This window comes from Strongylocentrotus purpuratus, unplaced genomic scaffold (genome assembly GCF_000002235.5).
Source record: "Strongylocentrotus purpuratus isolate Spur 01 unplaced genomic scaffold, Spur_5.0 spur5_scaffold_1, whole genome shotgun sequence".
Classification (NCBI taxonomy): Eukaryota; Metazoa; Echinodermata; class Echinoidea; order Camarodonta; family Strongylocentrotidae; genus Strongylocentrotus; species Strongylocentrotus purpuratus.
In genome coordinates this window covers 50,624,513-50,641,935 of record NW_022145594.1, presented here as the reverse complement: position 1 = coordinate 50,641,935, position 17,423 = coordinate 50,624,513, and the positions used below count along the sequence as shown (strand labels likewise).

The window sequence follows — 17,423 nt, the reverse complement described above, 5'->3', positions numbered from 1 at the left end:
AGTCTGAGCATGAGCAGATAAAGGTCATTGCAGAACAAATTGTGAAATACACGTAGACGGAATACCGGATACGTGCTCATGAAAGTTATGTAATCATTATTCATGTATGCACAAGCAGAGCACTCCATGATACACAGGTGGAAGTATTCTTTGAAAAGGGGAAACAAAGGATAAGTATATAGCATCTCCATCGCTGTAGGAGTGATAATTTCAAAATGTACAAAGTGGGACCTCTTCATGTTTTGAAGATCTGTGGATATTCGGGGTCAGGGGTCATTGCAGCCATGTGCTAACCGTGAACTGGTCTATTACAAATGCATAACAGCATTATAATCATTATACGTATACAGTGTATTTACTCATTATCACAGAAACATAACATAATTATATACAGTTGTAAATTATTACTCATTTATAACGATATGATATGTTTTGCACAGAATCATTAATAATTCCAAAAAAATAGAAACACAAACACCAGAAACACACACGCACACGCGCGTGCGCACGCACACAGACACACATGTACTAGCATCAGCTCAGCGATCGCTACCTACAAGGTGCCTGCAAGGTGTGTGTTGTGTGGTAGGGGATGTTAACACAGAACACAGAAAGGGTAATATAAATATTTGTAATTCTGTAAGCCTTTTCTATGACCTATGTATTTAACAAATAATCTTACTCAGCAAATCTTTTGAATTGCAGCAACAACTACAACAAACAGGAACACAAAAAAACGAGAATAAGTCCTCGTCATATATATATTCGTCGAATAAACATGTATGTTAATATTCACGAAGTCATGAGAACTCGTCACTAATACCCCATTCACAGTGGCCTCAAACACCGCGACAGCAGCGGGACTGTCCCGCTGCTGTCGCGGTGTTGTCTTCAGTGTGAAGGCTCGGACCCGTTATAAACTATCGCGGGATAACACCGCCTCGCGATAACGCCGCGACAAACTATCGCTAGGTTCGCCTAGCTACAGCAGCGGGACAGTCCCGCTGCTGTCGCGGTGTTTACTCAGTGTGAAGGCTCTCCGCTATAACACCGCGACAAACACGTGTGATTTGTTTACTTACCTATCACTGACCTCTTTTCTCCAGCAATAGGGAACATAAAGTGAAATAGAAATAAAGTAACCAGTGGATTCAAATTGATTTTATTATTATGTAGATATTATAATTATCCAAATAAAAATATTTCACACTTCAAAAAATTAAAATATTCTGACTGGAAGCAATAAAAATGCTAGTTTTTTAAAAAGAGTGTGTAAAGTACAGCTAGCGCGCGCAATTTCAAGCAATCGAAAACCCCGCGCTGAAGTATTTCCGGTCATATCGGGGTCACTCGCGGGTCATGAGCCATGCATACACGTGTTTGTTACGGAGGTAATAAAAATCACCCGCTGCAGCGTGAATGGGTACATGATATTTATCCCGCTGCTGCAGCGGGATAACTTTTCTACTGTGAATGCATTTGTAGCGGTGTTATGGCGGTGTCGCCGCTCCGCTACAACGCCGCTACAAATTTCAAAACCACTGTCAATGGGGTATAATACATTTTCGGTAGACATTAATTATTCACAAGTCACAAGATATATTCACCAAGTCAACATAATGTTACATTTACATTAGGGAGTTCTTCATCAAGTGACTGTCATGTACCAAAGAGGCCTAATCATTTTTCATCAAATCACAACAACTTGACAATATTAAACATGTCATGCAAATTTTCGAGGGATAATTCTTAACCAAGTCACGGAAACACTTCACCAAGTCATTGTAATGTCATCAGAGGCGGCGCTCCCTGGGAAGGGGGGGGGGGGGGGCAGGGTAGCACAGTGTCCCTCTACTTTTTGAGGTAGCCCCAAAGTGCCCCTTTTCACATGTAAATGATAAGTGCCCCTTCCCCTTTTCATTGTGATAAGTGCACCCCCATCTTTTCATAAGATCCCATTCCATTTCTCACAAATGCCCCTTTTCACACCTGATAAATGTCCCCTTTCCATTCTCATAAGTGACCCTTTTCATCTCTGGTAAGTCCCCCTTTTCAGGTACGAGAAGTACCCCCTTACCACCTCTGATAAATGCCTCTTCACCGCTGATATTTGCCCCTATTCAAATCTAACAGGTACACGTTTTACCTTTACAAGTGCCCCTTTTCTTTTGTAATAATTGCCGCCTTCTTCTTCTGATAAGTACTCCTTTTCTTTTTTGATGAGTGCCCCTGTTCACCTTTGATAAACAACCCTTTTATTTTGACACGTGCCTCTTTTCCTTCTGGTAAGTGCACCTTTTCCTTCTTATAAAATGCCCCCTTTTCACCCCCAACAATTGCCACTATCAGAAAATGACAGGTACCCCTTTTTCTTTATAACCGAATAAACTTTTTTTCCATTCTCATAAGTGTCCCTTTTCATCTCTGGCGAATGTCTCTTTTCAGGTGGGAGAAATTCCTCTTTTCTGTGCTCCTTTTCCTTTTTAATAACTGTCCTTTCCCTTTTGCGGATAAGTGCCTTCTTTTCCTTTTTCCACATTAAACATGCACCCTTCATTCCAGGGGCGTACGCAGGGCAGGGGGGGGGGGGGGTTGGGGGGGGGGTTAAAATCCCCTCCCCCTTTGGTATTTTTATGTGTGTAAACCCCCCTAAAAAAACCTAAACCCCCCCCCCCCTTTGGATTTTTTTTTTTTTTTTTTTTTTAAATTATAAAAAAAAAAAAATATGCCCACAGCAAACCTAAAAAAGGTAACCTTACCCCCCCCCCCCCCAACGAAGAAAAATGTCAAATTTTCAAATTTCGAGACCAAAAAAAAAAGAAGAAAGTGTCCGCTTACCCCCTTTTCTTTAATTTTCTCTAAAGATAAAATGCTCGCTAGCATTTATAGATATTTTAATTATTTTACTTACACAATGTTTTTCAGTCTTCCTTCATTAGATTGTGCTTAAAACTCATCAAAGTTTGTGTCCTCTTTATGAGATGTATTTTTTTCGCATTGCGACCTCACATATCTTAAAAATCATTATTCAGACCATCACACCCAACTGCAAAGCATTTTGCTTAAAGACCTTGACCGGAGCAGAGCATTATATAGACAAATTATATACCTACGGACTCGTGAATATTTACTGAATATGAAAATGCAAACTTCTCGAGATTCCACGGCCTCTGAAAGAAGTATTTAGCATCCGAACCCCAGGATTCACGGATTTGAGAGGGGCACCCCGGAGATTTAGTTTCGGCTGCGCTAGCCGGTGGCCGTTTCTACCCGTTTCTGATGACGACATAACGTGTAGGTTATTTGGCCACTCGGTATAGCAGCTGGTTCTTCGCATGGTGGTCGGTATGTGAAGTTTTCTTCTCTCTTTTTTGTTGTTGTAAATATCAATGTCGAAGCTGTATTTGGACATTTTACGATTAGAATGTTGACATTTTATATCTGTATTAATTTCACGCTACGTAATATGGAATATCAACCCCAAATTTCCACTAAATTAGATTGAAACGAATCATTTGCCCGCGCTGCTGGCTGCCTGCCTCGGTCTGCGATTGCACAACTTTCAGCAATCTATCGCTGAGCCTCGCGAGAGCACTCGGGCCGCGGCCGGCCCGGCCTGACTTGCCGCGCCGTGTCATGCTGGTGGTCGTGGAATATTTCTCGAACAAAACTAAGTTTCGCTCGCTTTTATCGCACAGATAGCCTTTCCTTTTGCATGGTTTACCAGCATTAAATCTAAGAATTATTATTAATTATTATGACATTCATATTTTTTTTTTGCAATTTTCTAAATGATTAATATTCATTGTGGAATGAAAAAATAGTTTTGGCGAAGGGATGAGATGCTTGGAAATGCCGAGACCATGATTGCTAACTATTTAAATGAACTCTCCTTCACCTTTACCGCATATATTATATCCCCAATGTTATTACAGGTACAAAGGTGTACGACAAGCTTCGAGAGGAATGGCTGAGGACCAGACTGGTGAACGACATTGGGATGATGTCCCCACATGCCCAAACCAGCAAGGTTGAATCATTCCACAACATCCTCCTTCACTTTTGCCCCAAGTTGCTTGTATACTCATATCAAGGGATGAAGTGCAGGTAAATTAGGCAATTAATTCATCAACATTATGCTCCCCTAATATAAATTTAACAAGAACGTCACAGAGGGCAGTGTTGTTTCTTCTTCTTCTTCTTTTGAATTTGATTTTATTGGTTTTATGTTTTAAAGTTATTATTTTCTTTTTGTTATAGCCAGGTTTTTTTCTATTTCATATTTTGTTGGTTTAAAAAAAAATATATATATTTATTATTTGTAACACATGCTTTTTACACTAACTCTTGCCTTCACTTATTGGAGAGTAGGTAACGAGTTTATGATGATAGACATTACATTACCAAAAAGATAAAATCAACTGTCACAAGTATGTTATTCATGTGACCTTTATTTTTAACTTCACTCTTTTCAGATTATATTTGGCTGTCCTACATTGGAACGAAAATTGTGATAGAGCCCAGGCTGTTGATGCCGAAGGGAACCCAGTGTACAGGTTGAAGTATCCACGCTCGAAGGAAGGAGGCCACACAGTGGAGAGAGTGCTGACAGCTGGCACATGTGGTAAGTAGCCACATGTCTAGTGAATGATATCAATATTCAATAAAAGAGCTCCATTATATATAGAAATATTTTATTACTTCATGATCAATAGAATTCAAATTAGTAGATTCTTGTGGCCTATATGCCCTTAATTTAATCTGTTGATTAAATTGATAATTATAAACATGTATTGGGTTACTTTCTGCAAATGTGTAATATTGAATAGCAAGCAGAAACAGGCATATATGTCAGTCCCCAAGGCAGTGAACTACCTATTCAGCAAAGAACATGTGCATGTCATTGGTATTTGATTGGTCATCCACCTACAAATAGTGTGTAAAATTAGGTAATTCAATATTTGTGAGAAAAAGAGTTTTCTCTTCTTATGTTCTTATTTTTCTCTTTTCCTTTTTTCCTCTTATCAAAGTGTATTTTTTTTAACACCGTATAGATGAATTTTCAAGGTATAGTTTTGGATTTTATCTTGTAGGTTATGTGAAAGCCCTGATGAGAGTTGTCGTAGAACTGGTGGAAAACAGGGAGCAGCTCAGAGACAACATGGAGGAGCTACAGCCTCAACCAGCACGGAGTGCCTCTCATCATCACCCCGACAATGGAGAAGCCGTGCAAGCTTTTGAACAACATCATCGCTTTGGCGATAGAAACTAGTTCTTTTGGTGATAGAAACTATGATGAATGTGTCAGCTACCTGAACATTAACCACTGATTGTTTTATTTCAGTACAATACATGTTTTTCATAGACCCTAAATTATGTTTATGCCAGTATAATTATGGAGAGTAACATGGAAGTACTCTATGCAAGTGAGTAGTGGATTCCGATTCTATGTGAGTGTAAAGCACTAGAAACTTGTCTGTAAGCTTGTACATACTTACACAAGCCAAAGTCCATGGTACACATCAATAGTCATTGGTTTTAATAGGTAAAATACTTATTAAATTTGTAAAACTTACATTTTTAGTTCAATTAAAAACAATTTCTGAAGCATATGCACTAGATTTTCATAAACACTAAGTAAATCACTGTTGATCATGAATTTGGCACCAAATATAATCTGATTTTTCTCACAGTCCTTCATCTTGGCCAATGCTTTTTGCTTCTTATTTGCAAAAAATAAAAAATAAAAAAATGCATTTTTTTTTTCTGATCTAAACTGTTCTTATTCAAGAACAATTTTGATGTATTGCACCAGATATGACTTTATTTTTTGTTTTTGATTTTTTCCCTTTTCTGCCGAGGTGAATTGTGTTATTCATTTTCAAAGTTAGTAGTTTTAAAGATCATGCCATATTATCACAGAAGAGGAAACATTGTGATGATACTTCATCGCATCCATACTTTTTTTCCTAACAGCGGTTTCCTGTTTGTCCTAAAACCTGGTTATAAAAGATTGAAAAATAATCATCCTTGCAGATATAATAAAAATAGTCATCTATCCTGTAAACTTTACATAAAATAAGGATGAATGTAATGTACATGTTGCATCAAAGTTTTTGTTCCAATGGTGCATCATTTTGAAATATATTGCACAAACAGAGAAGAAAATGATTGGGGGGAAAAACCGTCAATGGGATGTTCTGAGAATATTTTGAGCAAAGGTAAACAAAAATTCATCTAAAGGAACACAAATCTTGTTTGTTTATTTCTATTATAGGTGTCTTGTAGGAAGCTTCATAATTTAAAGGAAGAAGAGGGATAAAGATAGATACCAATAGGGATAGAGTGAGAGATGTGAATGTGATGGATGGAAGAGGAGAAAGAGAGATTGTGAAAGAGTGAGAGATGGGAATGTGATGGATGGAAGAGGAGAAAGAGAGATGTGAATGTGATGGATGGGAATGTGGAGGGTGGAGGAGGAAAAGAGAGGCAGAGGGAGAGAGTGAGAGATGGGAATGTGGAGGAAGAGGAGAAGGAGGGACAGAGTGAGAGATGGGAATGTGGAGGGTGGAAGAGGAGAAGGAGGGACAGAGTGAGAGATAGGAATGTGGAGGGTGGAAGAGGAGAAGGAGGGACAGAGTGAGAGATAGGAATGTGGAGGAGGAGAAAGAGAGGAGGGACAGAGTGAGAGATGGAAATATGGAAGAGGAAACAGAGAGAGGAAGTGGGATAGAGAGATGGGAATGTGGAGGGTGGAAGAGGAGAAAGAGAGAGGAAGAGGGACAGAGTGGGAGATAGGGTTAAGGTTTATCCTTTTTGGGAGGATAGATTTGATGCAAAATAAAGGATTTCCTGGATTTATTACGATGCTTACCATTTATTACACATTTGAAATTTCGTCAGGCGCTGTATTTGACTGACGCCAATCTATTTAGCTCTCACAACTTTCACTAAAATTGGTCTAAAATTCCTGTTTGTGTGTGTACATGGAATTGATGCTATGGATAGACGTGTGTGCGTATGCCCAGCCAGCGTGTGAACATTGAACTTTGTTGTGAAATTACTGTTTCTGCGGATAAACTTGCCCCAAATATGTTGGATAATTTTGGGATTATTGTGGTGCTTTCTGTCATCGCATCACTACCTCACTTCATAGCCGAGAGTAGGCCGGCGCTCTTGGCTGGGGTGACGATGGAGTTTCAGCTGGTACAGAATTCAATTGACACTGAACGCTATTCAGACCAGTACCGCTACACAAAAGATGAACTTTTGTCGTTACGTAACACTTCCCATTCACGGCTCCCTGACAACGTATTTGCAAGAATAAAAGAACTGGGTATCGATAAACGCCGTGGTTGTCGCGCCGGTTCTCACAAGTGGAGAAAGATTGCTGTCGTCGAAGGAAGGAGGAGAAGAACGCCCAAACCACCTGGAGTTCGGGCACCCCAACTCATCCCAATTAAAACTATTACAACTGTGAGTACTGATCGCCAATCACAAGGGAACTTGCCTACTATTTACATGTGCAATCCTCGTTCACTAAACAATAAACTTGATGAATTTTCCGTTGTTGTTCATGAATTGTGTTGTGACGTCTGTGTGGTGACTGAAACGTGGTTTAGAGCAGATCAACCTGAAAGTGACTTTGCAGTGGATGATTATTTAGTTTTTGCCAAATCTAGAGATTCCAGAAGGGGTGGTGGTGTCGCGATTTATGCCAAACCAGAGTCGATGCCCAAAACAGTGAACTTTCTTCCCCCACATCCGCACCACGAAGTAATTTGGTTACAACTTCGACCTAAACGTTTACCGAGAGACATTTCTTGTCTCTATGTTGCTGCTGTGTATTCCCCTCCTGACAATGGAGATGCTGGGGTTGTTATCCTCGGGGATTTTAATAGAGCTGATACTTCCGAGTTGACCAGTACATGTAACCTGAGACAAGTTGTTAGGAAAGCAACACTCGGTACTGCAATCTTGGATCTCATTTTAACTGACATCCATCAGTGGTATTCTGAACCTGAGATCCTCTCACCTCTTGGCCTAGGGGGTGATCACAATGCAGTTCTCTGGAAACCAAAACTCAACAAAACCAACAGTAAAAACAAGGCAGTCAGGAAATTTGTTCGTCCTGTGAAAGACTCTGCGATTCGTGAGTTTGGTCAATGGATATCTCAACATACTTGGGATGATGTCATGGCAAGCTCTAGTGCCCAAGAGAAGTGTGACAAATTGTATGCTTCACTACAAAACGCAATGGACGAATACCTGCCCATGAAATCGGTGAAGATGCATCCACGTGACAAGCCGTGGGTGACGCCGTATTTGAAATCACTGATTGGTCAACGTCAAAAGGCTTTCAGTAATGACCGGACTGAGGAATGGAAACGCTTAAGAAATAAAGTTCAGAACAAGAAAACTGAGCTGAAGAAAAATTTCTACAAGGACCGTGTTTTGAAACTAAAACGTGAGAATCCTTCTAGCTGGTATAAACACTTGAAAATCATGACTTCATCAAAAACTGCAAGCAACATCATCATACCTGAGTCGCCAGAACTAGACGACTTAGCCATCGCTGACTGTGTGAATGACCATTTCGCAAATGTTAGTCAGGATATTCCGGAACTTGATCTTCAGAGCTTGCCAGCCTACTTGCCAACTCCGAAACCTCAGCTTACAGTTCAACCCCACGAAGTTTACAAGGAACTGAATCGAATAAAGCCGGGAAAGTCCAGTGGACCTGACGGCATCCCTGCGCGCATTGTCAAGGAGTTTGCTGTGGAGCTCGCATCACCTCTCTGCGAAGTTCTAAACTCATCATATCACTCTGGGTCTGTTCCATCACAATGGAAAGGGGCAATTATTGCTCCTATTCCTAAGGAAAAGGCTGCATCATCCATCGACAAACAAAGACCCATCTCATTAACCGATCACTTCGCTAAGATAGCTGAGGTCTTCATTTATCGCAAACTTCTGGCTGATGTACGCCATCAACTGGATCCAAAGCAGTTCGGTGCAAGAGCTGGTCGGTCTACCACACATTGTCTGGTAGAAGTTTACAACTTCCTATGCAAAAGAGCCGAACTACCCAGTAACGTAACCTCTATAGTGTCAACAGACTTTAGCCGTGCATTTGACAGGGTTGATCATACAATCCTGATCCGCAAACTCATCACCTTAGAAGTGCATCCATGGGTCATTGTGTGGATATGCAGTTTCCTTACTGATAGACAGAATCAAGTTCGATATCATGGAGAACTATCTTCTACGAGATCAATGACAGCGGGAGTCCCCCAGGGAACGCGCCTCGGACCCCTTCTGTTCCTTGTCCTCATCGACGATGCCTTGCGCGAGTCAGAAGTCGAGCGCTGGAAATATGTTGATGACATGTCGCTCGCTTCTGCTGAGCCTTCTAATCAACACGGTCAGTTCATGCAGAACGTTTTGGTCAATTTGGAGGAGTGGTGCAATCAAAACAATGTTCGACTTAATCCCAAGAAGTGCAATATCATGAGGGTCACATTCAGCAAAACACCACTTCCTGACCGCGACTTCAGCCTGTGTAACGACGTGCTACAGGAGGTCTCAGCTGTCAAACTGCTTGGAGTAATTCTTCAACGGGACCTTAAGTGGAACGATCACGTATCTGTCACCATTTCTCGCGCCTCATCGCGTCTCTACATGTTAAGACGCTTGAAAGAGTTCCATCTCCCTGCGGCTGACCTTGTGACAGTTTACGTTGGTTTTGTCAGACCACTTCTTGAATATGCGTGTCCTGTTTGGCACTCCAGTTTGACTTGTGCCCAATCAGCAGCATTAGAGCGCATCCAGAAGCGAGCCCTACGATTGATTTTTCCTGGTACCTCCTACAATACGTCACTTGATTTGGCTAGAATCGTGGATCTAGAGACACGTAGAAAGACTTTGTGCATTAACTTTGCAACGAAAGCATCTAGGTCTGAAGTTGGTAGTGACTGGTTCACCGAAAACAATCCAACAAGAAATCTGAGAAAAAATAAACGTTATCGTGAGCCTAGGTGTCGTACAAATCGATACCAAAACAGCCCTATTCCATTCATGACAAAATTATTGAACTCTAATTGAACTGTGTATAAACTCTAATAGAAGGGGCAAATAGACTTTAGTATGACTGATTTTAAATGATATTTGCATGTTTTTAATTACTCACTTTGAAATTAAAATAATGTTTTTTAAAACATATAGTTTGGGATTATTACTATTGCCTATTTCCAATGCATGAAACCTTCGGGCGTAGACGAGGAGGAGTGGTCTATTGCTAGTGAGGAGGATGTCTGTTGTTGTTTTCTTTGTTCATCCCCTCACTTCAATAGATAACCTACCGTGCCTGCGCCTGCCAACATGGTTATGTTTTAGGATCTTGTTTATTACATCCCAGCCTTTTTAAATAGATTTAATTCACCTTAGCTAAACTGGATCATGTTTTTTTTTTTACTCTTTACTAATTAACTGGATAAATCACTCGAGCATTATAATACATGTACCATATTTAAAGCATGACCTATAGTATTTATTCATTCACAAAAAATGTGATTTCATAGAAAATTGAACGATTAATGCTAAACATAGATTTATATTTTTGTAATTTTCCACACGCAACACTACTATTTTCAGAGTTGAAATGTTCTAAACCAGTTAATTGCCATGTACAGTATTACGCATGTATTTCTTGTTAAGTATGTAATGTTTTAATCATGTAAAAGTTATCATTTTCTTATACTCCCTCCCCCTTTCTTTCTCTCCTCCGCCATACCTGTCCTTTTGTATTCATTATTTCACTGTGAATTGTGCTGTATATTGTATGCATGGGTGTTGATCCGTTGCGTCGTGCTATTCATCAGGGGGGTATATGATCTTACTGTCTCGTGCCCCACTGGTGACTGGGGTGGCGCAGCGGTTCGACGCCGGTGCCAAGAGTTGCATTATTATCTATAGTAGTTTATTATTAGTAAGTGCAATTTTACCTTGTAATAATTAATTTTGTAATCCATTGCGCAATTTAGTTTTTAGCTACGAAGCATGGAATTAATGAACATTTATTGTTTACATGTTTGATTTGATTTGAATAAACCATTTATCTATCTATCTATCTATCTCTTACTCTCATTATTCCTCTGTCTATCTTTGTTGTGTCCATGCTGTTATTTCTCTTTCTCTCAATTTCGTTTTCTCTTTCAATTTCATTTTCTCTTTCTCTCCCCTTTTCTGACTCGGCAGGTTGACTGTATATGAAATGCTCAAATTATTAAAACAAATTACATTGCAGGGTGTATAACAAAAGAGAAGGAACAAGGCATGTTGTGTTTTTTTTTTTTTTTTTTTTGCTTGTTTATATAGATTTCAACATTCTTCCTCATAAGAAATCGTTGCTTGATCACAGTTTTGCAAAAGTTCGAATATCAGCTCTTGGATATTAGAATCAAATGTCGAGATCAAAGTTCATAGCAACCATACCATCATGAGAAGTTCAAACAATAGTATTTGTGATGAATATGAAGATGAAAGCCGATGATCACAAATAACGTACAGAAGATGGCTGACAATCACATAGAAGATGACAGTCATTCAAAGTTCGCAAGACAATAGTTGATGTTACATCCTCATCTCAACCGACGCAGGATGGTCCCTTTGTACTGACCACGTCCATCAGGATACGCTTCAGGATACGCTGGCAGTTGCACCCTGATGTCCTTCCCGAGCCAGCCCCAACACCATCTCACGACTTTCCTGTAGGCCACATACCTGTATTTTCTGTAAAATAAAAAGCAATAAAAAATTTCATTATTTTTCTTAGGATAGATGATTTGATGTCAAAATATTAATTCTTTATTAATTAATTCAGGAAAATAAAAATGATTAAAAAAAACTAAAATGACCAAGGGTTAGTCATTGTTTGTCGGGCGGTGGGGGGCAACATTCAAAATCGCATATAAAGTTTGTGTTTCATAACTACAGATTATTGGGGGGGGGGGGGGGGGGGTAACATGCTAAAACTCACAAATCGGTGGTCATTCTTGCCTATTTGTATACATTTCCTGAAAAAGTGCCCCGAAGCACCTGCAGATAAGGCAGCTAGTACACCAGTGGTCACCAGGCAAGAATTTTGGTCAAAACTAGTAATTCATCTTGCGGTGACTCAATTCGTTTTGAAAAGTTTCACCCAATAAACTTTCAAAATCAATCCATTTATATTTTTGCCCTTGCCAAAATGATGAAAAGGAGAAACATAACTTACTCATTGTTCCTGTCCCCAAATGCTTTGGCTGCTCGGCGCCACCTATCTGTGTACTCCATCCATCCGATGTACAATGTTGTCGCATTTAGGATGGCCGGCTCAAACTCCTCAGAATCCACCAGACAACTTGAACCCTGTCGATCAGCCTCTGCCTTGACCTCTGCAATTTCCTGACAACAGACACAATCACCTTCATTGAAAGATGGAGGCACACGACATCTTCCACATGTACACCTTGAAATACAGAAAGATTCAAACAAAAATCGACACACCTACTATAATTTTATAAATATTTTATTACAGCTTCCTGATAAATATAAAAATGACATCGTTCTCGTAGTCGTAGTATGGTAAGAGTGCCCAAGGCAGTGCCTATGTCTGCGCACCCACGTAAATGCGCGATATTTATAGAACAAAACATCAAACTGACACCAATTTTCAATCTTAACCTCAACAATTCATTTAGATACCAAAATTTGTGAAAATAATTGGGAAGATTAAAAATGAGTTTTAGCAAGTTTCATTTGCCACCCTGAAAATTTCAATCATTGTCAAAAAAGAAAAGTCTGAACAGGGGGTTGTCCCTGGTATGAAACTTCACTGTGCTTGATTGAATTGCGTGCAAAATAGTGAGTGCGCAGACATGGGCACTTTTCAGTTTTGCTACACAAGATGACGAGCCCGTCTGAAATTCGTTAAAAAAAATTGTTCTTGTGAATAATTTGTTTTTTTGTTTCAGTAATCATTAGAATATGAAGAACGGAATAACAATGATGATTCTAAAAATAATATCTTACTGTGTAATGAAATCGAGGTCGAATTTTAGGTGCGCAGACATAGATCTAGAGAATCATTCTAACAAGTTAACTTTAGAATTAGACATGCCATTTATGACTGAGTCTAGAGATCTACGGTATTTGATTTCAATTTTTTGGGGGAATAAATATTTAGAATGCACAACAATTTCAATAAGCTTATAAGTCTTAATTACCAATCCTCGACATTTTCATGAAGCCGATTTGCGTTGTTGGCCCTTCCAGCATCGCCAACATTTTGCCCAGGTTCACCACGAGGTAAAGGCTCATACTCCCACTCGACGATACGCCCGTGTTCTCCGGCGTCTGCATCACTTGCATCGCTGTCAGTATCACTGCTGCTGCCACTGTCCGGACTGTCACTACTACCACTGACACTGTCATTTTCACCGCTTTCCCCGCAACTGCCATCCTCCTCACACTCAAATTCCATAACTAAATCATCTTGTGCATCTGCCCTGACGACTGGGGTAGCCATTCTCTTTAGAAAGACTTCTCAAAACTTCTCAAACTTCAATCGATAAAAGGCAGAAAGGATTCACGGTACGCAAAATCAATGTAGATCTCGAACATCGCGCGGCGAAGAATTATAGCAAACAATTCGAGTCTACACGGAATGACGTCACCCAAGTCCGTGCGGCGCGGGGGCTCTTGACCGAGGCGAATTTGGGAGGGGGCGGCAGTTGTACTGTAATTTTCATTTTTCTCAGTAATGAAAGGGTATTTAATTTTTTCTTTCTTGTATTTGTATTTTGTGTTTCATTAGCCGTCTGTGGATGTATGGTTATGTACGCTCCGGTCAAGGTCTTTAAAGCTCGGGTGACATCCGAGTAAAAGTTAATTCCTTTTGATATACATAGCTGCATACATCTCATATTTTTGTATTCAAACAGCAAAATATATTTCATAGATTTTTAGATAATTTTTTTAATAATTTTCTCAGACCTGCTAAGCTGCACCCTAAATAAATGCTCAAGATCTCATTCATCTTGTGACATCATATATATATATATATCGATCATTAGTGAGCTAACAAGAGACATTTGTATGTTACTTCCACCATTTCAGCACATGCTCACCAAAAAATTGCATTCTTTCATACAACAACTGCACATTACCTTTCTTTTCCTTGTGACGCTACAGCACGTCCACGGTCTGACAAATTAAGCAACTCCTATGTTGGTATTGTAAGCTCTACTGTATACAGGTGGTAAGTTCTGGTCGATCAAAAATGCATGTAAAATATCATTCACATTCATGAAGAATCTGTATAACCTACATCCAGCTATTCAAAGATTAAAGATATTCATTATACTCAAAACACTTTCTTACCACTAAGGCGGAATCGCAGTACCATTTTTACCATTTTTCCAAAAGGAGCTAAATCCATTAATGTTACTTCTGAGAAATTGTTTACCAGATTTTGTACTAGCGTCTATGGAAAAGTGATACATGGATAAGAAGGTGTATTTTGTCATAATTGCTCCCCAAATTTAGGTAAATAATTGTATTGAAAGACGGGTACTTAAGTGAACAATGTTCTGATATCAAAAACTCAGTTTTCATCAAAAATGGATTTAGTTCCTTTCTGAATTAAGCTCCTCATAAGGATGAGATAACTCTGAATTAGCCAATTTATGAACAGACTTTCATTATTTGCACCGGCGTTGCAAGCGAACGACGTATCAATACACAAAAGGGGGTAAATGGTCGACTCTTCCGGGAAAATTTTGTGAGTCACCTTAAGCGTGACGACCAATCGGTTTTACTATCAAAGAACAGCCACTGAATGTAAACTCCACAGCATTTTGTTAAGAGCATTTATATTACCTATATAGTCCTTGCTATACATGGAATACCAATCGATGTAATTCATCTCTTTTATGAGAGTGAAACATTTTTATTATGTTTAAGCATGTCCATAAGTCAATATAATTTGATGTATACAAATTATTTGCGAATTATCTGAAAGTTCTGCCTCTAACTCTCCATCTGTATTATATATCCATTTTATCTGTTTATCTATCTATCTTTTTATCTATCTAACTATATATATATATATATATCTAAGAATATTTTTTTCTCGTTTCCCCCCCCCCCCCCCGCCCTCCCCCTCCCCCTCTCTCCCTCTCTTTCTTCCTCTATATTCTCTTCTCTCTCGCGTTCCTTTTCCGTTCTTCTTTTCCTTTTCTTCCACGCCTTTCTAGGCGTTTTCTCTGTTTTGTCGTTCTAGTACTTCTCCCTCCCTTTTCATTTGCAATACCCAGTCTTGACATTGCTTCGTCATCTTTTATAACACGCTTATCCTTGTTGTTTTACGTCTGCTCTTAGCAACTCTTGTACCCCTTTGTCAGGTTTCAAAGAACGCTGGATTTAATAAATGTGTCTTTACTGGACAAAAGATTTAAGCCGAAAATGAATGTTTTGTTTTTCCAACGAATATTTCATTATTTCTTCCTAACTTAACTATTTATGTATCCATCCATTTATCTGTTTATATATCTATACATCGAATCTATCTATCTATCTATCTGTATATCCCTCTTTCTATCTTTCCATCCATCTATCTATATATCTGTGTATCCAACTATTTATCTATCTGTCCCTCTCTTTCAGTTCATCCCTTTATCTATCATATTATTTATTTATCTTTATATCTACATTTCTATCTGAGTTTGAGTTTGAGTTTGAAGCTTTATTATCCAAACAAAAAGCACATTAATATAACAATCAATTATGAACGTTTAACATTGAAAGGATAAATAGGACCAGAAAATAGCATGTAATGCTGATCGTGTCTGGTACCACTTACACACAATAGTATCACAGCAATGAATGAAAATGGAATGTATAAGTATGAATAACTATTGAATACAATAAGCTACAAGCTATTCTACATCTAGGTTAAAATATGTCCTATGATTAAATACAAAGCTTTGGTATTTTACACTAAATAAAAAGATAAAGAATTATATACATGTATCATAATATTTACAAAAAGGCAATAACCTCGGTTCAAAGTTCAAAACGATTATTCTATTAACTATGGTAATGGTAATGGTAATGGTTTTATTAAAAATTCATTTGCAGCCAGATGGTTGAATTGCAGAACTTTGTACATTGTAAAAACATAAATATTTATACAAACATAAAACGTATTGAGACATATCACGCAGTGATTGAATTTTAAATAAATCAGTGTACACATATATATATACAAATTAATACAATTCATAAAATTCGCTTAACATTCTATTCCACAATCATCATAGGGCTGGAGGGAAATATAGAAGAGAGGTAGGGAGGATAATAGTGCAGACAGCACAGGAGATCCAGGAAAAGTGTGATATAGAGACAGACAGAGAGGGAGAGAAAGAGACAAAGGGAGAGAGGGAGAGAGAAAGAGAGACAAGGCGAGAGATAGAGATATATATATATATATATATATATATATAATAAATGATGCTGAGGATGAGAGTGTATACATTTGTGATATTAGAGTTTTACGAAAGCAAGACACTGACATCTCCCAGTCATTCACCATCCGTAGTCTGCAGCCTGCAGGCACGCACAGAGTTTGATTTCAAACTTTACTTAAATTCCTAAACTCAAGCCTTTAGCAGAGCCAAATTCGGCTAATTCTGTCAGTCTCTGACAGTGTCATACATTACAGACCCTATGTAGTATGATGTCAGCCTAGCCTCAATAAGGAGCTTCAACCACACAGCTCCTTGGTCTCATCGTGCAGACACTGTTACGTACAGCGACTGTAAAGAGTTTGTCCTAGCAAACTAACACATGGATGTGGCCCATTAAAACAAATACTAGCATACACGAGGCGAATTGTACCGGTATCATCAATTAGGGAATCTTTATCGAAGAAATGGTTATCAAATTTTCCCAAATTAGTTGAGTTTTGTTTTTGTTTCGGGGAACATTTATTTTGTGACGCAAGGTAGGAGTTCAAATTTGTCGTGTATTAATAAAACTTGAATACTGTGTATTAATGTGTTGTTATTCGTATAACAATTTGTTGCTATTTGCTTTTGTTTAAATGTTCACTCACTATGCTTGCTCGCAAATGATTTTCAGACCGTTCAGTACGCAAACGTATGCACATATATAGTTTTAAAATACGTGAAATCGCAAATTTGCAATATGGATTGTTCATTATTATTTTTTCTCTATATTGTATCATCAAAGACTTGGAGTAAATGCATCTCGGAACCTTATTTATTCTCGCAAAGAGCAACATCTCATCTATTACTAGAGAGGGGGTCATCTGAGTCATCGGCCTTTTTCTCGAGAGTCGAGAAAACATGTTTGAGGGCAGG

General features: G+C 38.8%; 2 protein-coding genes across 2 annotated transcripts; one reads left to right on the top strand and one right to left on the bottom strand.

Annotated features, from left to right (window-relative positions):
* The first annotated feature begins 3,294 nt into the window (after positions 1-3,294).
* On the top strand, positions 3,295-6,248 carry LOC753552. Its single transcript, XM_030978436.1, has 4 exons — positions 3,295-3,345; positions 3,936-4,107; positions 4,476-4,624; positions 5,094-6,248. Exons 1-4 carry the CDS (start codon positions 3,336-3,338, stop codon positions 5,270-5,272), a joined length of 510 nt encoding a protein of 169 aa, XP_030834296.1. The 5' UTR covers positions 3,295-3,335; the 3' UTR covers positions 5,273-6,248.
* Positions 6,249-11,639: 5,391 nt separating this feature from the next.
* Positions 11,640-13,865, bottom strand: LOC115921430. The gene is made up of 3 exons (XM_030978913.1): positions 13,266-13,865; positions 12,275-12,508; positions 11,640-11,790 (listed from the first exon to the last, which is right to left on the bottom strand). The coding sequence occupies exons 1-3, from the start codon at positions 13,565-13,567 to the stop codon at positions 11,640-11,642; spliced, it is 687 nt and encodes a 228-aa protein (XP_030834773.1). The 5' UTR covers positions 13,568-13,865.
* Positions 13,866-17,423: the final 3,558 nt, after the last annotated feature.